Raw genomic sequence first — 24,048 nt, forward strand, 5'->3', positions numbered from 1 at the left:
TCGTTACTTCCACCCAGTTTGAGAAGGAACCATTGATAAGCACTCTTTGAGTATGATTCTGGAGCTAACTGTGGATCCACCTGATAGTTGTTCCATCCAGCCCACATTTAGCTAGCTTCCTAACCAGAATATCATGGAGCACTTTGTCAAAAGCTTTGCTGAAGTCAAGATTATTATTATTGTTGTTGTTGTTATTATTATTATTTATTACATTTGTATACTGCCCCATAGCCTAAGCTCTCTGGGTAGTTTACAACAATTAAAAACATTAAAAACAAATATACAAATATAAAAACACTTAAAAAAAACACAATTTAAAAACACATGCTAAAATGCCTGGGAAAAGAGAAAAGTCTTGATCTGGTGCCAAAAAGATAACAGTGTTGGTGCCAGGCGCACCTCGTCAGAGATATCATTCCATAATTTGGGGGCCACCACTGAGCAAGCCCTCTCTCTTGTTGCCATCTTCCGAGCTTTCCTCGGAGTAGGCACCCAGAGGAGGGCCTTTGATGTTGAGTGTAATGTATGGATGGGTTCATGTTGGGAGAGGCATTCTATCAGGTATTGTGGTCCCAAGCCGTGTAAGGCTTTATAGTTTAAAACTAGCACCTTGAATCCAGCTCGGAAACATACAGGCAGCCAATTCAAGTGGGCCAGAATCAGTTTTATATGTTCGAATTGTCTGGTCCCTGTTACCAATCTGGCCGCTGCAGTTTGCACAAGCTGCAGTTTCCAAACCGTCTTCAAAGGCAGCCCCACATAGAGTGCATTGCAGTAATCTAGCTTGGAGGTTACCAGAGCATGGACAACTGAAGCGAGGTTATCCCTGTCCAGATAGGGGTGTAGCTGGGCCACCAACCAAAGATGGTAGGAGGCTACCTGAGCCTCAAGTGACAGAGAAGGTTCTAGGAGAACCCCCAAGCTATGAAACTGCTCCTTCAGAGGGAGTGCAACCACATCCAGGACAGGTTGAACATCCACCATCCGGTCAGAAGAACCACCCACTAGCAGCATCTCATTGTTTGGATTGAGCCTCAGTTTATTAGCCCTCATCCAGTCCATTGTTGCAGCCAGACACTGGTTCAGCACATTGACAGCCTCACCTGAAGAAGCTGAAAAGGAGAAATAGAGCTGCGTGTCATCAGCATACTGATGGCAGCGCACTCCAAAGCTCCGGATGACCGCACCCAACAGTTTCATGTAGATGTTGAACAACATGGGGGACAGAACTTACCCCTGCAGAACCCCATACTGGAGAGTCCAGGGTGCCGAGCAATGTTCCCCAAGCACCACCTTCTGGAGCTGACCCACCAAGTAGGAGCGGAACCACTGCCATGCAGTACCTCCCACTCCCAACTCAGCCAGTCATTCCAGAAGGATACCATGGTTGATGGTATCAAAATCCCCTGAGAGATCAAGGAGAATCAACAGAGTCACACTCCCGCTGTCTCTCTCCCAACAGAGGTCATCATACAGGGTGACCAAGGCTGTTTCTGTGCCAAAACCAGGCCTGAAACCTGACTGAAATGGATCCAGATAATCGGTCTCATCCAAGAGTGTCTGCAGCTGGCCTGCCACCACTCGTTCCAGGACCTTGCCCAGGAATGGAACATTTGCCACCGGCCTATAATTATTAAGAGTTTCTGGGTCCAGGGAGGGTCTCTTCAGGAGTGGTCTCACTACCGCCTTTTTCAGGCAGCCAGGGACCACCCCCTCTCGCAGAGGCATTAATCACTTCCCTGGCCCAGCCAGCAGTTCCATCCCTGCTAGCTTTTATTAGCCAAGAAGGGCAAGGATCCAGCACAGAAGTAGTTGCACGAACCTGTCCAAGCACCTTGTCAATGTCCTGAAGTTGTACCAACTGAAACTCATCCAAGAAATCGGGACAAGGCTGTGCTCTGCATAGCTCACTTGATTCACCTGCTATAACACTGGAGTCTAAGTCCTTGCGGATGCTAAAGATTTTATCCTGGAAGTGCCACAGCATTCCCACAGTCTACAAGGGAGGTTACCCAATCAAAAAATGAGGTAAGATTAGTTTGGCAGGGTTTGTTCTTCATAAATCCATGTTGGTTCTAGTGATCACTGCATTGTTTTCAAGGTGCTTACAGACTGACTGCTTTATAATCTGCTCCAGAGTTTTTTCAGGGATTAATGTTAGGCTGACTGGTCTGTAGTTCTCTGGTTCCTCCTTTTTGCTCTTTTTGAAGATAGGGACAAAATTAGCTCTCCTCCAGTCATCCGGCACTTCACCAGTCCTCCATAATTTCGCAAAGATACTAGACAGCGGTTCTGAGAGTTCTTCAGCCAGTTCCTTCAATACTCTAGGATGCAGTTTATCGGGCCCTGCCAATTTGAACTCTTTCAAAGTGATTACGTATTCCTTGACTGTTTGTCTATCAGTGTCAAGCTCCAATCCTGCCCCTTCCACTTCATGTTTCCCAGGAGGGTTATAGACCCTTTTTGGGGAGAACACTGAGCCAAAGTAGGAATTGAGCAGTTCTGCCTTTTCTTTGTCATCTGTTAATTAAAACAATTTTTATCCATCTGCTTTAAAGGCTGTTCACAAGCTACTACTAAGTCCTATTGATTTTAGTGGATTTACTCGAAGTATGAAGAAGAACCAACCAAACATATAACACCTTTATGACCAATAAAAAAATGAAGAGATAAAATCAGTCATAATAAAACGATATCTACAGCCAGGAGGAAAAGAAAAAAAACATTCAAGAGAAAACATAAAGGAACATAACTGGATGGCATGCGTGAGAGAAGGTTTTGTCTGAAGTCAGCTTAACTACTGAAGTTGGGGTTACCTGGAGGACAGCCTAAATCAATGGGTTGGTTTCTAGAGGGAAAGGCAGTCCCTCAGATACCCTGATCCCAAGCCATTTAGTGCATTAAAAGCCAAGCATCTAATTATGCCCAGAAACGTATTGGAACCAATTTAAATATTTCCACAGACATGACATATGTTCATGGTGACAGAAGCCAGTTAACAATCGTCGCCACTGTATTTTGGTCCATCTGAGGTTTCCAAATACATCAATACAGTATATTTTACAGTAATATTACACAAGTATAGATCAGTGGTAGCCATCTACACCCTCCATCAGCCCAACCAGAATGGCTGATAGCCAGGTTGAAGGGAGTTGTAGACCAACATCTGGAGGGTACCATGTTGGCTACCTTGGTATAGATCATTGTGGCAAGGCCATCTATCCCAGAAAGGACACAACTGGGACATCAAATGAAGTTGGTGAAAGGGGTTCCATGCCAAAACACCATTTGCGCATCTATCGAGAAGGCCTGATCTAAAAATACCCCCAAATTGCAAATCTGTTTCTTAAGGGGGAATAAAATTTATGCCGAGCAGGCTGAACATCATGTCAGTGTCTGATAATATTGGGTTGGATTCAGACTTTGCCTTCTATGAACTGAAAGGCTCCTTCTGTTTTCAGAAGGCTTGAATCTCAGAGGTGAAGGAGAGAGGGATTCTCTTCCACGGCCCCACAATGTCACCTCTTCCAAATCTCCAAAACAGCGTAGGAAGTAGTGATGGAGACTGCTAGTGGAGGGAGGAACTGGCAAAAGGTGCCTCCCCTACTGCCAGCACTAACATCCCCTGAGTGGAACTTGGCTGAGAAGATGTTCCCACCCACAGAAGCAAAGTCTTAATCTTGAATTGAATTTATCTACTCATTTTCTTTCAGACAGCATCAGCAACAGAGAACATAATCTGTGCATTTAGATCCACATTTTTATCAGAACGTTTCTTTTCTTTTTTAGGAATCCCATGCCATTAGAAATGGTGATAGCCATAGCTTGTTTACTAGCACTTCCCTCCTGAGATTTGCTAGAACTTCAGAACCTTTAGTATTGTTGCAAGGTCATTTTATTGGGGCCAGGTTTTGGTGGAAATTGTTACATTTTTAAGTATACAGAGTTTTAACCTGATTATATTTATTAGCATCATCATTCAATTGTATCTAATCCCTACAGTTAAATAAGGAATAGCCCAGCCATTAAATTGGATAAGTTAAATAAATACTATTAACATTTTATTTACTGCAATCAGTAAATACTAGGCACTGTTTACTGCCATATTCAGTGGGCTCCTGCCTGCTTGCTTTGGAGTCCCTGATCACCAGCATCAGGCTCAGACCTAGGAACCCAGTTCTTAGTTAGTCATACTTTGACCTGCAACTCATTGTCCTAATTACTGGACTCCTGGGTCGTGACAGTTCACTCTAGATTTGTGCCTATCCTGCTGTTTACTACTGAACATGATTAAAGATTCATTGAGGCAACTATAGGCTGAATTTGTTATGTATCCTTAGAATTCTGTTACTGTGGTGAACAATTTTCTTCTTCATCAGTTCTGATCCATACATGTTTCTTGTTTTGTAAACAAAATTCCACTTATGTTAAATTCTGATAATTCCTTATCTTCCTTCAATTACTTTCCGTGGATTTAAAATTCAACCTTGTCCCATCTTTTGCTTCTCTTAAGGGTCTTGTCTTGTATTTTCTGAAACTCTAGATGATGAAAGAGCAAGACTCTGGTATTTCTGGTTTTAGTTTGCTCTGAATGGCAAGCTAAATATTAAAGCATGCTATTGATGACTTTGTCATGCTATACTAAGCTCGATCAAGCTTCCCTATTATGTACCCTTGAGTACAGTGTGCCAAAACAACCTCCAAAGCAAAATTCTATATTCCAAATTATATACATCAAAGACCAGATAATAAAAAAGAGATTATTACTCTATGTTCTGATCAACCTGACCAATTATCAAGATTACCATAAAATCCTTCCTGTTAGCTGCTCCCCCTTCTGATTCTAAACTTGTCTCAGATTGTCCCCAAATTTCAGTGTGTGACTGAAAAACTAAAAGAGCTGGCACTGTGCCACATAGTGAAAATGCAGTATGCATTATTTTTATTGTAGTGAACAAAGTCTTCTTATTGTTTAATGGAATCTACTGGGTAGCATTTTTGCTGAACCACAAACAAGAGGTTTCTAAGCCCATTTCATAGAAAACAGAAGGGAGACATAGTTAGCTGTGAAACCTAAAAGGATTCTTTGTTGAAGAAGCTGAGGTCTTTTTAAGTATTGACATTTTCATTATTTGTAATGAAATCCTATTTTTCTAAACTTTTTCCATCTCTATTTCACTCTCTCACATTCCACTTCTCTTTTGGGATTTTTAATTTGGCTGACAGACAAGAAAGGGAAACTCCAGATACCTCTAACTGCCACTAATATGCCTTGCTCTGGTAATATTATCCTGATCTGAAGATTTGCCTATCTTGGGGATGCTGTCATAAGTGAAGGGCAGCTTTATGAAGATAACCGGCCCTCCCCTGTTTTTGTGGGTTTACAGAATTTGGACATAAGATAAACAATCACTTTTGACCTAGACCTTATATGTTGAGTCCAGCCTGAAGCAATTTAAATATATACTTCCATTACAATCAGCTGAGCTGAAGAAATACATAAAATGTCTTTTCTGTTCTGTATAATCTAAGAATCATTCTCAATGGGGGGGAAAATAAAATTCTGGACAAGCATTCTTTAAAAAAAAATGAAATCCAGCATTAGAAAACATTGGCTGAAAAAAGGAGCATTTAAATCATGTACAGGAAAACATATTCCCTCCTACTCCTCTCGCTAATTGTTCCAGATTTTTCCACAGCTGTGTTCTGATTACGTTGCTGTGTAACAGACTGAAACAACTTCATTCTATTGGCTAAATAATACATGCTTTTCATACATCCCTAAAACATTTAAAAACAACCCCCCTCACCCACACAAATGGGGCTCCATAATGAAAAGGAGGCAGATGGTTTGCAGTATCCAAATTTCTGCCCCTTTTGACAAATTACAAGAGGAATATCTACGTTCACAATAACAATGGGGGATGTGATCCATCCCAGGAACTCCCACAAAATAAAGAATTCACTCTGGTTGTTGCTGCCAGACTTGAAAAGCAAATAGATGGCTAATAGATTTAAACCAAAGGGGGAAATTAGGACAGAACTACATGTTGATAGACATACAGGACTGCTGCAAATAACAGTCTCTTTCTGAATATTCCCTCCTGTTTTTCCCACCCATCAGCAGAAGTCAATGATATGGAGGGGGACACCCAGAGAAATGCACATCATAATAATGACTAGAGGATTTGATAGAAAGCTGCCCATGCACTCAGTGTATGGGCACTTTGGTGCTCCCACGGATGTTGAGAGCATGTACATACTGGGGGGTAGTTAAGCACTGCACATGATCTACATATAGTTTTCATATATTTCATACATAGAAGTGTCTTTTGCAAATGTGCAACACTTCAAGCGGCTAAGAGTTAACTTTCAGTCTGGCACATGTCAACGTTAATGGTCTCATTCAGATGGTCATCCATGGCTTAGTAAGCCAAAGATAAACATCATGGCCATACACTTATTGCTCCCCCCCTTCTTATTGCTATACTTAACATTGAGTAACAAACCAGTATAATAAACTGAGGATCTGATTTAACCTACATGGACTAGCCTCAGAGGGAGGCAATGGTAAACCCCCTCTGAATACCGCTTACCATGAAAACCCTATTCATAGGGTAGCCCTAAGTCGGGATCGACTTGAAGGCAGTCCATTTCCATTTTCAAAGCAGAGTTCCCCAGTTTGGAGAAAACAGGCAACTTTAGCTTAACGCAAATCAGGATCTCCATGAAGAAGCTAGTGTGCTATGGTTTACAAAGCCACGGACACATGCCTAAATGTGGCCACGTTGTTTTGGTACTGACTCAAATGGCAAAGACAGCCATCTTAAAATAAAATTTGTGTTCTACTCAATGTAGCCTTTTCATTTCATTTGCAAATAATTGAGGTATATAAAAAAGGCTTAAATATCACTTGTACATATGGCCACAAGTTTCTGTCCTGATAGTAGCATGTAAATAAGGTGAATTTAGCTTCCTATTGTGATTTTATGGAGAATGGGATAAAGTGATACATGAGCCATGCAGCTGCTGTTCCTTGGCAATAGAGAGCAATCTGTAACATTAAGATCAAAGGGAAGCAACACATCTGCCTACAGTATGGCAGCTGTATCATTATAATGGAAGAAATGCTGGGTCTAGGATAAAAAAGGAAGATTATTTATATGCAGGTTATAAAAGATAAAAATTAATTGAATGAGAACAGTATTTTTTTAAAAAAATTCTGGTCTCTCCAGAAATTAGAAAAAGAAAATGGCTGCAATCCAGCCCTCAGGAAAGTACCTTTAAGTCCCACAGATATCAGTGACACACATCAAAATCCTAAAGATGTTCACTCAGAGATGAGATGTCTGTGTGCATCACTATTAATATTATTTTCATATTAATTCAGTAAAAGAGATCGTGTAACTTCAGCGATAGAAGCCTGAGTAATTCCACAAGATCTGCTATTACAGAATAGCTCTTCATGTTCTGTACAAATGAACATTTTCAGTTGCTGCTACATTGCAATAAACACACCTGTGCTATATAATGTAGGGCAAGATCCAATGCAATGCAAATAGATGTCTGCTTACAGAATGAGGCTACGTCTTCCTCTTCCCCCACTCCATCCCCTGTGTACCCCCAAAATCTGTTCTGGATGATTGAGTCTGGAGAGAATTTGGGTAATGGGGAGGAGGCGGCTGGAGGGTATAGAAGTGAAACCAGAAGTCTCACTGTGCAAGCGAATTTCCATTATAAGTAGGCAGACATAATTGGATGTCACTCATAGTGTACATATGTAGGCATCTACAAAACAATATTTTATTAATAGCAGGATTTCTGTTTCTTATAGGAATTGTATTTTAAATAGAAAAGGGAAGGAACATATGGAGGCAAACAATTTAGTTTCCCGAACAGGACAATCTGCTCAGTGATCCGAGCAGTGATGAAGTTGTTGGTGTTGTAGATAAAACTTTCTAACACTGTGTTGAAGATGCTTTTAGAAAGGATGTGCTTCCTGCTGCAGAGCTGCATGACTTTGGAGACTGCATTGGCATGCATGGTGAAGGCACATTTGGTTACATGTCTTTCTAGAGCTTCTGTGAAGAGCTGGTCATTGTGTTCAAAATGAATGAAGGCCTCCGGCATGTTTTCTATTTCATCATCTGTACTGTACTGAATGCTACAAAGCTTTATCACCAAGGGAATGGTTTAGGTTTGATCAAGAACATCCACACCATTTGATACCAAACTTGTCATTTTGGGGCTGAACTAAGAAACCTGAGTTACAATTAAGTTGTTCATTTTGAGGTCTTGGTAGTATTCCATATATGATGGCCTTCCAGGTTTGTAATTTGAACCTGGTCTATTTTTTGTTCCAGAACAGCACAGTCTGGATCCCCAGATTAAATAAGCTTCCTACAAGAGATAATAAATACAGTACATAATAATTTTAGGGATGGGCAATCTGCCAATTTCAGTTTCTTAAAAGTGCAGTGGATGCACTTAGTAACAAATCTGCATTTGTTCTGTGTAACATGCGAAGTGGCCCAAAATGTGAACATGATTGTGTGGACTTTTTACTTTTAAAATGTCTATTTTTCCTGATGGTTGGCTCTGTAAATAGGATACTAGAATTCATTTGGGTCCAGGTCCATAAAACATTCTAATATTATATCTCAACATATATAACATATGTAACCAATACTCACCTCCACATGTTGGCAAGTTTGAATTAATTTAGCTAAAAGTGTTTCCAGTTCAGTATTTCTCTTGATAAGGTTGGTGAGATTACTTTCCAAATTTTGCTGTTAAAAAAAAGATGACACAGAAGAGTGATTTAGCACTGTGAACTATTTGTAACGATAGTCAAATACATACATGGAAAAGCAGCTGAGACTGCACTAATTCATTGTGCGCTGTTACATTGTTGAATGTAGCAGACAAGATAATAGTTTTAGCCATAAATGTGCAAATAGTTGGCACCAGACATAGAAAGTGAAACTAGATTACAGAGAGAAGAAACTTTTCTCTTGACTTCAAATTATCGCAATACATAGCCCTGTATACAGAAATAAAAAATCTGTGGATAATAAATGCATGGAGGGGAGAGTGGGATTCTGTGTGCTGTCACCATTTCCAACCTCTATATTTTCATCTGAATACAGCTTATGCACCTTCAGGATATAGGCTCTCTCTATAAGACTGGAACCTTGCAACACTCAGGATCTAGATGAATCCATGAAGGCCAGGGGCAGAAACAATCCCAGTTGTGCCTTTCCACATGTGCACTGAAAAGGAATACACACTGGCAGAGCTTGGAAAAGTTACTTTTTTGAACTACAACTTGTAGTTCAAAAAAGTAACTTTTCCAAGCTCTGCACACTGGAATCATTCTTAGACATAAACGATATTCCTTATTAGTTTTCACCTGTGCACATTAGCAGGTATGTCACTGTTCCTTATTGCAAAGGACCACGCCTCAGAAGTACAGCACATGTTTTGTATGCAGAAACCAGAGCTTGGAAAAGTTACTTTTTTGAACTACAACTCCCATCAGCCCAATCCAGTGGCCATGCTGGCTGGGGCTGATGGGAGTTGTAGTTCAAAAAAAGTAACTTTTCTAAGCTCTGCGCAGAACGTTCTAATTCAGTCCCTGGTATCTCCAGTTAACAGAATTAGGTACCAGCAGGTGAAGGGAAATACTTCTACCTGAGACCCCGGAGAGCCACCATGAGTCATAGCAGACAATAGACAGACAAATATTCTGACATGGTATAAGGGAGCTCATCTTACAGTTTATATTTAGCTGCCCATGAGGTCAAGATCTTTGAAGAAGTTTTACTTTTGACCAGTTCAGTGGAAAATCTGCTAAAAATGAAATGTGTTTATTGTGCTTCTCTCTGGGAAAGCATAACAAATGCTTATCTGCCAAAGATGGGGGATAATATTAGGTACTACCAAGATTAAATAACAGAATCATGCAATTAAACTCTCTCACACACACACGCATGCACACACACACACCACAAAATCATGTTTAATCTGCACTTGACTTTTTGTGGATTTCTTTGTTGATAATTTATTTCACTCATATTTGTTCAAGATGTTCAAGTTTACTGGCTCACCATCCCAATGGAGTTATTTTCTCCATGTTGTTGACAGACATGCTGTGTCTGTGTTCAAACTGTGGAGCCAGTTTGAGTTTTTTTAAAATTTCTGTTTACTTTCTTATTGCTCAAATGGCAGCAGTGGTGAAAGTTAGTTAACATGTGGCAAGAACTCTGACTGCGAATGGATGGACTGCCATGTAGGAATCCAGTTATGGTCTGATATTTACAGACATTTACAGTCCTCCTACTCTGCAAGGAACTCAAGTTGGCATAAAGTCCCATGGGTCATAGCCTTTTTATCCTCACAATAACTATGAGGTAGGTTAGGCTGAGGGATAGTGATTGTACCAGTGTTGTTTGCGGTTGACTGGGGCTTTCCTAATCTGACACTCTAACCATTACACCACACTGACTTTCATTCTGTGTTCTTATTCCAATTCGTTTCAGACATGCAAATGGCCCTATTGGATTTCTTGGATGCTGGATTCAGGTTTTATTTTCCATTTAGAACACAATAAATATCTCTGCCTTGGAAGAATTGTTGTTGCTGTTATGTGCCTTCAAGTCGACTACGACTTATGGTGACCCTATAAATCAGCGACTGGAAGAATGATACAATACTAATTTTTAGAAGACTGAGACCTTATTTAATTTTGATTAATAGGACATCTGGACTCCCTTGTTTGCAGCATTCCCTGTTAAATAAAATTACACAATGAGGAGGGCTTTTAAAATTCCCAGTAAGAAAAAAGGTGATACTCCTCATGCCCAACATTTCTTCCCTGCAGAAAGGAGCTCAGTGTCCTTTCAGCTCAATGCTGAATCACCAGTAATTTAATCTCTGTTTCTTTTACTAATGGAATTCCTTTCTCCCAAGTGCCTATTTTCCTAGAAGAAAAAATTAATTCCTTTATGTCCCTCTAGTTCTGTGGCAAGTATTTATTCCTTTTGCTAGAAAGGAATTCTTTTGTTTCTTGCTCCATTTTAGACATACTCTCTATGCATATTTTTGCTGCTAGTACTTTTTCTCTTTTTCTGTTTCCCTGTTGTTGGATATAAGTTTTGAATTTTCTTCAACTCTTATTTATATCTAATGGCACATGTACTGAGATGTTGTTTTGAAATTACCAAATCCTTAGTCACAATCTAAAGAAGTAGTGTGTGTGTGTTTGTGTAAGAAAGAAAAAGATATATGGGAATGTAGTGTGAAAAGGTGGGGTATACATTTTTTAAAAGTAAATGAATCTGTTAGCACAGTTTCTAGACGTTGATGTCTGCACTGCTGCAGTTCCCAAAGTCAGACAAGCAATTAAAAAAGAAACAACTGAACAGATGTACATTTTCCTACTGGTGCTGCAGTTCTGTTACAGTTTTATCTAATGTACATTTAGGTGATTACTCCAGAATAAGAGGTATCAAGATCAAAGTATTATTTGTTATGTGTTCAGTTATTAATCCTGTAAACAGCAGTTACTTCATAACACATTATCTCAGTATGTTGATATTAGACTAATCAAGATATAATTAAATTCTTAAATAATAACACAGGTTGTCTTTTAAAAACTCAGTATGGAAACATATGGACAAAATGAGATTTGTATAAGAGTGTACAAATACTTCCCATTTCCTCAGGAGCAACAAACATAATTTCTCATTTTTCTATAACCAGAACAGGCTTCAGAATTCTTACAAAATATGTGTTTATGGCTGTAGTACTATATCCACATACATGTGGTCAATAAGTCTTTGTGGGAGGAAGTGGTCCCAGTCATCCTAAAAGAGGTGGTGATCCAACCGCTTCTGAAAAAGCCCACCCTGGACCCATTGGTTTGTAACAACAACAACCACCTGGTCACAAATACTCCCTTTTTATAGAGGGTGATTGGGGTTGTGGTACAGCAATTGCAAAAACTCTTGGATAAAACAGATTATTTTGACCCATTCCAGTATAGATTCAGGCTTGGTTATGGGACAGAGTAAGCCTTGGTTGTCCTGATGGATGACCTTTATTAGGAGGACAGGGAGAGTGCAACCCTGTTATTCTTACTTGATCTCTCTGCAGCTTTTGATACCATTGACCATGGTATCTTTCTGAGCTGACTGGTGAGATGGGTATCAGAGGCATTGTTTTATAGTGGTTCTGATCCTATCTCCAGGGTCATTTTCAGTTGTGCTGTCAGGTGCCACAAGATACCATCTTATCCTCAGTGCTGTTTAACATCTATATGAAGCCCTAGGGAGTGATCATCAGGAGACTTGTGATGAGGTGTCAGCAGTACTCTGATGATAACCAGCTCTATTTCTCTGTAACATTTGAATCAGGAGAGGCCGTGCAAGCCCGGGACCAGTGCCTGGACTTGGTGGTGGACTGGATGAGGTCCAATGGAGTCTGAATGCTAGCAAGAGGGAGGCACTGTGGGATGATAGTTCCCAAGCTTGGATAATTGGTCAGTTGTCTGCTTTGGATGGGGATGTACTCCCTCTGAAAGGGCAGGTTTCTAGTCTGGGGGTACTCCTGGATCCATCTTTGTCACTACAGGCTCAGGTGACCTCAGTGGCTAGGAGTGCCTTTTATCAGCTTTGGCTGGTAAGACACCTGCAGCCATTTCTGGACCGGGATAACCTGACCACTGTTGTCCATGCTCTGGTAACCTCCAGGCTGGATTACTGTAATGTGCTCTATGTGGAGCTGCCCTTGAGGCTGATCTGGAAGGTGCTGCTGATGCAAAATGCTCACTGGGGTATGGTATAGGCAACACGTTACTCTGCTGCTGAAAGAACTGCACTGGCTGTCTATTAGCTACCAGGCTAAGTTCAAGGTGCTGGTTTTGGTGTACAAAGCCCTCTGCAGCTTGGGATCAAATACCTGAAACATCGTCTTACCCCTTATATACCCAGTTGATCACTGCACTCTGCAGATGAGGCTCTCCTGCAGATACCTTATCAGGAGATTCATTCCACACAACATAGGAAGCGGACCTTTAGGGTTGTGGCACCTACCCTTTGGAATACCCACACCTTAAATATTAGACAGGCACCATCTATGTTATTGTTTTGGAGCCTATTGAAGACCTTCCTCTTTAGACAAGCTTTTAAGTAGAGACCTTATTCCAGTCTGCATCTGTGTTGGAATTTTTAAGATTTTTTTAAAAAAACATGTTTTTAAAGATGTTTTGTTTAAAATGTTTTTAAAGATTTTTTACAATAAGTTTTAGAAATCTTTTGTTTTTAAGATTTTAGAGTGTTGTTAGTGTTTTTATTTGCTGTCCTGTGCTCTTTCTGGGAGGAAGGGTGGGATGTAAATTCAATAAATAAATAAATAATCTAGCCACTATACTAAACTGTAAACCAATAATGTGTTATGATATCTACACTTATGTGAAATCCATTCATCTGGTTACACATTTGAAATAAACCACATGGCAGCACGAAGAATTAAAACACTGATGATTTGTTTGCATATTTATCATAATGTGCAAATAATAGTTTTCATTCAACTATGCGTGAGCTGATGTGCCAACCATGTCCACTGTGCTACAGCAGCAATGTAGCTGCAGGTACTGCCTACTCATAGTTCATTCTGTTACTTCCTTAAATAATCTTCAATTATGATTTTCTGACTCCTTTGTAAGAGATTTTGAAACATAGCTTATCCCTTGCCCATACCATTGCTTCCTGCCTCACTCCTAAAGGCTCATTAGGAGGAAGCAATGCCCTTGAGGTGAAATAAAGGCATTTATTCTAGTTTGGAGGAGACTAGAATTAGTAAATGCAGAAGTTACTTGCCCCACATTTCTTATGCACTATTTTATTTATTTATACTCCTTCTTTCAGTCTGGCAGTTCCATGAGAAAGCTTACAATCCTGTTCGCTGTTTCACAGCTAACAACATCCACTCAAAAGCTTCTTATACAACATACATAATTATATACCACTGGAGCAGTATATAGCAAGCTAGATTTCACGAAAAGAGATAGTTGAGGAGATTTTAGGAGTTATGGGAACAGAAATCAGCAAGTTACATATACTCCAATCTTCATCTGATATCAGGTGAATCAAATTCTGCTTGAGATACAGTTAACATTTTAATATGTTAATCATAAACTTCTCATTCATAATATTAATGTAAAACATGTTACCAAATTCTTCCAAGGTACAAGGAAGTGGATTGTACTGTGCAAAACCAAGACCAACCCGAATTGTGTTTGCATTTTGACAAATTTGTAGGGCAGTACAATATTTCAGAGAGGAGGTCAGGTCTCCTGCTCCCCTGGAACATTCACTATAGTTGCCCAATTTCCCTGCTTTTTAAAGTTTGATAGAAATATCTGTTGGCTATAGGTATGTTCTTAAAAAAACCACAAGGTTTTTTTTGCCTAAGTGAATTTATCTGCTTTTTGATCCGGGAGGTAAGAAATGGGATCCTGTGCAAGTTTGCTGAAATTGGATTCACCATTTGCATGCTTACTGAGTTCAGTGGGATTTACTCCCCTGTAACCATGCTTAGCATAGATGAAACCACAGGGGATGGGAAGGGGAGGAGGTGGAAAGGCAGGGGTGGGGAGAGAGGAGGAAGGGAAGGCAGAGGGGAGAAGGGGGATGGGAGCAGGAATGAGGGGGAGGGGAGGGCAGGTTTGATCATTTGCATGTTTATTGAGTTCAATGGGATTTACTCCCATGCAATCATGTTTACAATAGGTAAAACGGACCATGGCGGAAGAGGGGAGGGGAAGGAGGGGATTGGAAGGGGAGGGAGGAGGCAAAAGGGAGGTGATGGGAGGGAGGAGGGGAGAGTGGATTTGATCATATGCACGCTTTTTGAGTTCAGTGGGATTTACTCCTGTGCAATCATGCTTGGGATAGGTGAAACTGACCTGGGGGAGGGACTGGGAGGGAAGAAGGAGAGCAGGAAGGGGGAGGGGAGGAGATTGGGTGGGTGGGCACTGGGCAGAGGGGCAGCCCCTTTCCTTTCTAAAAGGAAAACATTCAGAACAGTATCATTACTTTTCAGGGTTTCTCCCACCTTTTTATTCTACAGCAGACACATGGCCTGCCCAAGATCCATATTTTCAGTCTTCTATACTTAAACTACTGCACTTAAGGCAAGGTGGGCATGGTCAATTAAAAACAGAGAACACCTTGAATTTTGCTAGAATATATTTCACCTCCCACTGTTTTATCTTATGCAAACTGAGACACTCCTCATCTCTATTGGAAACTACTTTGCAGAACAGTCAGTGCCATTATTCCACAATGATGTATGGAGCTTTTTTTTAGTGTTGCAAAGTGTTGCTGTACTTCACATATTCACAGTAACAGAAGCAAAAGAAATGATTTACGATAGGAAACTTCACTAAAATTGCAAAATAAATCAGACCTCCTGATTGCTAGGCTAATACCTATCCTTTGATCTCCTGCTGTCTCTCCCTTCCTGCTAGACCAGCCTTTCCCAACTAGTGGGCCACCAGATGTTGTTGGACCACAACTCCCATCAGCCTCAGCCAGCATTGCCAATGGTCAGGAAAGATGGGAATTGTGGTCCAACAACATCTGGTGGCCCACTAGTTGGGAAAGGCTGTGCTAGACTGATATGCATAGGATGTTGACCACATCTCCTTCCCTCCTTCTTCTTTCTCTTGAGGGAGAGCAGACATATTCTCTTTGTCTCCCCCTCTCCTCCAAGCATGAGGGAAAACACTAGGCTAAAGTAGTTATTTCTTATTTTAAAGTTTAACGTCTCTGTCTGACTAATTTGCAGGGAAGGTATAATCTTTAGCAAAGATTCAAACACGCATAAAGGCTCACTCAGACGCTCCATTCCCAATTTCGCCACTCTCCGACAATAGGTACCTTCTTAAACGTCAAGGTTTTTTGCCTATTGGTGGATTTCTCTGCTTTTTAATCCAGGAGATAAGAAGTGGGATCCTGTGCAAGTTTGCTGAGAATGCATTGATCATTTGCATGCTTATTGAGTTCAGTGGGATTTACTCCCCTGCAATCATGCTTAGGATAGGTGAAACTGATCACAGGGGATGGTGAGGGGAGGAGGGGGAGGAGGACAGGTTTGGTCATTTGCATGTTTATTGAGTTCAGTGGGATTTACTTCCATGTAATCATGCTTAGAATAAGTAAAACTGACTATGAAGAGGGAGGCCTGGAATGGGAAGGGGAGGAAGAAAAAGGAAGAGGGGAGGAGAGGAAGAAGGGAGGAGGATGGGAGAGGAAAGGGGAAAGGCAGGTCTGATCATTTGCATGCTTATTGTGTTTAGTGGGATTTAGTCCTGTGCAATCATGGCTAGGATAGGTAAAACTGACCATATGGGAGGAGGAGGGGGAGAGGGAAGCAGAAGGAGGGGATTGGAAGGGTGAAGGAAGGGGGAGGGAAGGGGCAAGAGGGAGGGGATAGGAGGGAGGAGGTTAGAGCATTTGCATGCTTTTTTTGAGTTCAGTGAGATTTACTCCTGTGCAATCATGCTTAGGATAGGTGAAACTGACCTGGGGGAGGGATAGGGAGGGGAGGAGATTGGATGGTTGGGGACTGGGCAGAGGGGAAGCCCCTTTCCAAAAGGAAAACGTTGTGAACAGTATCATTGTTTTTCAGGGTTTCCCCCATTTTTTATTCTACAGCAGAAACATATAGTCTCCCACCCAAATTTAAACCAAAGCTGTTCCTGGCCACATCCACACCAAACCTTTATTTCATTTTAGGCAGTCATGGCTTCTCCCAAGGAATCATAGGAAGTGGAGTTAGTGAAGGGTGCTGAGAGTTGCTAGATGCCCTGCTCCCCTCACAGAGCTTCAGTCAGAGCTGCTAACTGTTAAACTACTCCGGCCACTGGAACTCTGTCAGGGGAATAAGAGTCTCCTCTCAGCACCCTTCACAAACTACACTTCCCAGGATTCTCTGGGGGAAGTAAAGTGAAATAAAGGTCTGGCATGGGTGTGGCTCTGTGATTGGCTGTGAGTCTTGCTTTTAGAACACTGACAGTTCTTACTGAGCATGCCCAGCCTTATCATTGACTCCAATACTAAATTTCTTAGATTAATTAAAAATTGGCCAGGCATTTTTAAAACGTTTAAATTGCATAATATGAAGGTCAGAGTATGAGGCAAAGTCAGTGATAGGATTACAGGTACTCTGTGAACATGGCTCATTTTTAATTAATTTCAACAAATTATGAGAACACCTACAGAAAAGAGTCCAACAGGGGTATGTTTTTTCTCTTTTTACACTTTGAACTCTTGATTCTCTGACTGTTTTGTGTATCACCATAAAAATTTAGAGAGTTGTTAAGAAAGTGTTTCTGAGTTCAGGACTGTAAGTTTTGTAAGGTTTTGTTTTGTAATGAGCTTATGGGAAACATCAGAATGTCATGGGGGATATTTTCAATGTAACATTGTGGAATGCGAAAAATCCATGCTGGCTATAGTACACAGCCATTCTCATGGCTGTAGAATTTCATTCTCTTTTGTGTGGGTCCCATTATGGCTAGAGTTAGAAACTGGAGTATAAAGACAGTTTGTCAAGGCAGTTTGCAATGGAAACATCACAAAGGCCAGAGTTTAATCAAGTGACATACATTTGTAGCTGAACCTCTTAACTTCACATACTATTAATGGAAAGAGGCATTTGCAAGAGGAAGCAGATAAAATATGGTCTTCAGAGCCACAATTTATGCAGTGCTTTTGGAAAGGAGACATGTAAAACCATCTGTCTACCTGACTTCATTTATTTTATAACAAAAATGGGAGAAAATTCATTCTTAGTCAATTTATGCATATCATCACCTACTTGTGATTAAAATACACCAACTTGTCTCAGTTCCCTTGGGTTGTCTACTAACAATATAATATAATATAATATAATATAATATAATATAATATAATATAATATAATATAATATAATATAATATAATATAATATTAGTGACAGGTATGAAGAAAACCTAAGGAGTATCTACCCCAGTGGATTCAGCAAGACAGCTGTACTCCAGTATTTATAAGTACATATATGATAAGGGGATTGTAAGTTGAGTGGTTAATGTGCATAATAACATTACTGTGCCTTTTTTCTAAGTGTACAAGTCCCCCCCCACTGCTTCTGGCCCACTGCCTAATCTCACACGTCCCACAGCATACCCTCCCATGATCAGCCAAGCAGTAGGAAGGGGAAGTCTCCAGATAAAGATTAATGATTAACATTTTTCTGCAGTCCAGTCCCCTTTTTGCTATTCCCACCTGTTCCCCAGTCAGCTGAGCAGCACAAGGGAGGGTTGCAGGGAGAAGAAAGTTTTAAACCTCGCCTCCCATGATTCGGGTAGAAATTGCCTTCCTCTGCTATTAAGCTAAGGAAAAACTTAATAGCAGCATAGGATTAATCATCATGGGAATCACAAGGGGGGGAAGATTTCACCAGCTAAGGAAGGGTTACCTAGCAGGAAAAAGAGGGCTAGGAGAGAAAGGGTGAGAAGTACTTCTGATCCTACCCACTACCATTTTGGTCTAGGCCTATAGGCAGGGGGGCAGAATGGGGGCACTACTCTCCTCAGAATTGTGCTTTGACCCCCCCCCGGATTTTTGGGGGAAATTGTCTTCTTTTTAATTTGTGACATCACAGACAATGACAAACTCTATTTAAAGAATGCTAGCTTTTACGAACAGGAGCAATTTAAGAATAGGACCCTTTGAAAAATCCAATGAATAAGGCAGGATGAGTGCACAACAAAAGCCTCATCTGAAAGAGCCCCCTCAAAGTCTGCTCACTCAAGACTTTCCCTGACTGAGGGTGGATTTTTCATGACCACACTCACCCTATAATTACTTAAGTGACCCTGAAAATAACCAGCCTGTATAGTAACACAACCTTTGAAGAACTATATATTATGGGCTAGAGTTAGACCCCACCCCTTGGACTTTCCTTTGCTCTGCTTTTCAGTTTCAGTTGTGCTGCCCACCAAACCAGCAATAAAGAAGCATGTTTGTTTGCCTGCAGTAAGAAGTAAGAGTTTGTTTATTCTGCAGTTACTATAATGAACAGCGCAGAATTGAGTGCATACTGCTGAAGAAGAAATAAAGAGATCTTAAAGTGATCTGAAAAAATGGCTACCCTATGGTACCATTTACTCACTGTATTCACTATATCCACAATCATAGTGGCTATTTTTCCCCTTCTTTTTCTTGATTACTTGATGACAGAGGATGTAAACAGCCCTAGAGGAATAGAAATATTGCTGTGTAAACTAAATGAGCTAGCTAGCTGGCCAGCTGGATACCTGAGCTGTACCTAATTTTTGATTTTCCTAATATGTGCAGCTCAACATGAAGCCTTTCTATGGTTTCTGGACAGAAAAAAATCAACCCAGCAACCAGTAAAAAAAATAAATCCAATTGCTTTCCACAGTTAGTTGCCAATTGCTTGGTTCGTCCTTTATATAGCAGCCAGTTAAAGTTTTCCCTTGATTGTCCAACAGGAAGGAAAATCTAAAGGCCAGGAACAAGAGTAGAAGGAGGAACTCTCAAGGAGATGCAAACAAACATATAATGTTTATTTTCTCTCTGTTTTCCACTAAACCTGTAGTATGGACAAGGTTGTTTTTCAGGTGGAATCTAAAACTGAGATTCCTAATGCAGCATCAAAGTCAAGCTCATGAGCTCACTCTCTTTACCAAAGCAGTTCAGTCATGAATAATCAGACCACAGGGACAGACCACAGTGAAAGGGAACTGTAGCTATAGGCAAGGTCAGGCTTTTGAGTCTGGTATTCCTGAGGATCTCTCAAAAAAGGGCAAGGCAATTCAACAGATTAAACTTTGTTTATGTAAATTAACACACTCTCTAGATGGAGGAGTGACGAGGAAGGTCACTACCTTTCCCTTCCCCTGGCCTGGCCCTCACATCCTCTCCACCAATAGCAGGGGAGGATTGGCTAGCGCTATGCATCTCTCCCCCCTAATGCCCCACCTAAAAACGTGGCTGCCCCACCTAACAAGGAATGCTGGATACAGGGCTGTCTAGGTCCCTACACCCTCCTGAGAGATTACTCCAAAAGAATCCAGCTCTCAATGAAAAAAAGGTTGTCCATCCTGCTGTCATTGCTGTGGTCTTTTCAAAACTTTAGGACTGGATGTTGGCAAGTCAGTAACACAGCATATATGCATAATCCAAACACAGACTGGGGAACTGTTTGTTTAGCAGAGCAGCCGGGCCACAGCTACATCTTCAACCCATCTACTCACCCCAGCCAATTTAGAAGGGGGAGGGCAGTTAAATCACTGGAGCCCAAATCAGGCCTGATACAATCATGCAATGGCAGTGCAGCTGACTCAGCCCCAACCCTGAAGCAACCCTCTCCACCTTTTGCTCTAGCTGGCATAAGCAGCAGGGCTGCAGATGCAGTGGTGGCCCTACCACTCTTGTTAAGCCCTGATACTCGCTAGCCAAAGTCTGAATTGCGGTAGCAAGAAATGACACAGATCATATGCATAGGGTAGTATTCAATGCCAGAATAGATCTATGGAAGTTAATAGACATGACTAACTTAGGTTTGTTAATTTCAGTTAGCTTACTCTGAGTGGGACTTAGTTGAATACAACCCATGTATCTGACGATATGTCACAGGACGTACAAAATGCAGTTGAGATATGTACATTCCCCCAAAGCTGTTGGAGATTATGTACAATGGAGGGAGAATGTACAAAATTTAGCCAAGATATGCACATTCCCCACAGCCTGTTGGAGATTATGCATAATGGTGGGAGAATATACAAAATTCAGATGATATATTTCCCAAGGCCTGTTGGCGGTTATGTATATTGACCGGGAAATGTGCACAGTTCCCTCTTCATAACGGTTAACGTGTGCACATTCTCAATGAGGCCTGGTGAATGTGCACAATAGCTAGCTGTTATGAACATTACCTGCTCAACTTACATTCCCTCTAACATATCTACCCATAAGACAACTATTTAAAAAAATTAAGTAGAACATTTTAAAACAATCTCTTGAGGTGATCTGTCATGCACTATAACACACTAGTAACTTAGCAAATATTTAATGAGCAGTGCTTGCACTGGATCATGATTAAGTGCTACAGGCTCCAGTGAGCTCCTCGCCAGCTGGACCTTTCAGGACATATTTACAAAATAAGGACACTATGTACGCCAAGAGTTGGCAGATTTTAGGCTTATGGCATCTACTTTACATTGTACTAGAAGCCCGAGATCCACCAACTTGAACCTGGTGCAAAAGACTTAGTGCAAAACCCAGGAATTTGCTTTGAATATGAGAACTGAACAGGGTTCACACAAAAAACCCACTCCTGGTTACCACCCATGCTCACCTTTCTTTATTTAAGTGATATAATGACAACAGTCATTTTGTTGTTGTTGCCACTGTTAAACAATTGGGGATCACAAATCCTTGTGGTTCTACATCAAAGCACCCAGAGATCTACCAGAAGGTCCTGATATACCTGCCTAAGCTTGGTATATTATTCTGTCAGCACCTAGGTATGCAGGTTGGATTTAGAAATTAGTTATGTTAAAAAAAAACAATCAAGACACTTAAAAATTACCCCTTCCCAAAAAGATTCATTTTTTAAAATGGTGACAGGAGTTTCATGACACTCATTTGTGTGGAGAAAATGTTTTTCCAGTTGTGTGCTTCTTAGCATTGGTATTTTGGTTTTACATACAACTGGTGCCCCTGTTTGTGGTGTTACTCATTTACATGGAACAAGCAGCTTACCCCTATATCTGTAAAGGCTCAGACCATTCTGTAATGGTTCAATAAACAAACTCTGGAATTCCATCTTGAGAAATTCCCGGCTGGGTCCAATATTTTGGGAGAAAGCAGTAGACCATCTTGTTCCATGAAATTTTGGTATGATCCCCTGCCCTTTTGGGCTGGGGTAGTTACAGTGGTCCGATTTCTTGTGTAATTTGGATTATAGTGGTTTTATGGAGCAATGCTGCTGTAACTATGTGTGAGAGAGAGCAAAAATGAGGAGGTAGATGACCCCACATACACTTATGTGTGTGCTTGGTCATCTGAAGCCCCCTCATGAGTATCCCTTATTGTAAGCCATTGGGGTTCCCTGGTACTGAACATAGGTGGAAAGTAAACTGTACATGGATAAGTTCTGCTGGCACTATAAATCTTGTAATTTTTCTACATATCTTATGACAACTATGTCTTGTAAAGTAATCATAAAACCTCACACTTTAATGTGGTTTCAATATGGTCAGAGAAGCAATGTTGGTGACTGATCATAAGGTTCTTTGAAAATTAAAGTGCTGTGTAAATGAACAACAGTAGTAATGTCTTCTTTGGAACGCATGTGCACACATACATGCACGTACAAACTTCTCCAAATCCTATTTATTTTTAGGAAGTTGTAGGAAAAATTAAGTTCCACATGCTATATTCTTTGGGAATACCAAATGTATTATCATATGATATAAAATTAGCATATAGCATGATATTTGACAAACAATGAATAATCTTGTGTGTGCATTTGCAGATTGATCCTACATCTAGACTTTTCCCCATTTTCAGTCGCTTTCTATGATGGATATTTTCTCTTTGTTTAAGGAGCAGGTCATGTAAAGGTCAGCATTAACTGTGTAAGCAAAAAGAGTTGATGTTTGTCTAATCCATACTGTCCCCTTCCATTGTCTTGTGTATCTCTGGGATTTATAAAAAGGAAGCCTGGCAGACTTCATCAGAGCGTAGGACATCAGATTTTCTAAATATGTTGGTTGGATTCTTTCCTTCTCCTTGGGTTCCATGATGGAAGAAAGACGGTATATAAATGTAACAAAATGAAACAATCTAGAGGACCACAGTTCCCTATCCCTACTCTATATTGTTCACACATATAACAGTGAGAATAGTATTTCCCTTCATTGTCAAATGTACATATTATGATGTTTTTGTTTCATAAGTACTGAAAAAGTCCAGTTTATTGGTAAATGTTTCACTTTGAATAAACTGGTTTATAAGAATACTCTATAAGAGCAGCAGCACATGATTTTTTTTGGCAATTTTGCCCCCCCCAGCAGTCCCCTAAATCCTGTCCCACATTGTATAGTTGTACATTCATGAGCACCCCTTGCAGACTGTTTCATGCTATGCTGGAAGCAACGTGTGAGAAGGGCTACATTTTAATTTCCTCTTTTTTCCTCACAAATTTTAAATAGGATCTTTTGGTATCTGATCTCTTCCAAAACTAAAAAAAGTTTTATCCAGAATTACAAAACATTTGGTTGAAAGCCACTGAAGCTGAAGGAAGAATCTTTAATTTTGAGGCTCTTTGGATCAGTTCCATGGAAAAGCAAGCACCATACCAAGAATATTATCCAGATCTTGTTGCCGTTGCACTTTAAGAAGATTGTGTTCTCTTATCCCTATTTTGACAATATGGTCTGCTTTATAGCCAGTGCATAACTATCAATAATGCTAAATCTTGCTTACATTTTTGTCTGTATACCTCTTGTTAGTATTTCAGTTTAGGACATGTAGGTGGAACTAAATATTTGTTCATAAGCAGAATGCAAGAAGTCTACGACATGAAACAAGCTTGTAAGAACGTCTAATCAAATGTAGCAGATGTGCATTATGATGAAATAGTTCAATCAGATGTCTAAAATTAGACAGTTGCACATGCAACATCTGGATTAGCTGCATAAGACTCAAATCAGATTTGGAGTTTTCATAGCTTGTCACAGAGTACTATTTTTATGACTGTGTGTCTGGAATACATCAGTCCTGTAATATTATTTTGAAGAGTCTAGATAGCACAATGCTTGTAAAAGTGGAAGGAAAGTATCATTAGGGCTCCATTGGTATGAAATGTGCAAATTCGTTCAGTAATAGTTAGACTATTCTTAGAAAGCAGCAAAGGTATTGGCAGCTGCCATATTCAGCTGCCTATCATCAGCATTCTTAGGCTGAG

General features: G+C 40.5%; 1 protein-coding gene across 9 annotated transcripts in view; it reads right to left on the minus strand.

Annotated features, from left to right (window-relative positions):
- The window catches only part of MID1 (midline 1), a 363,233-nt gene that overhangs the window by 45,822 nt on the left and 293,363 nt on the right, over nt 1-24,048 (minus strand). For all 9 annotated transcript variants that reach the window (XM_061627097.1, XM_061627092.1, XM_061627091.1 and 6 more), the window contains one exon: nt 8,694-8,789. In XM_061627097.1, coding sequence (XP_061483081.1) covers nt 8,694-8,789 — 96 coding nt within the window. The remainder of the gene's footprint in view (nt 1-8,693; nt 8,790-24,048) is intronic.

This window comes from Rhineura floridana, chromosome 5 (genome assembly GCF_030035675.1).
Source record: "Rhineura floridana isolate rRhiFlo1 chromosome 5, rRhiFlo1.hap2, whole genome shotgun sequence".
NCBI classification, from domain to species: Eukaryota; Metazoa; Chordata; class Lepidosauria; order Squamata; family Rhineuridae; genus Rhineura; species Rhineura floridana.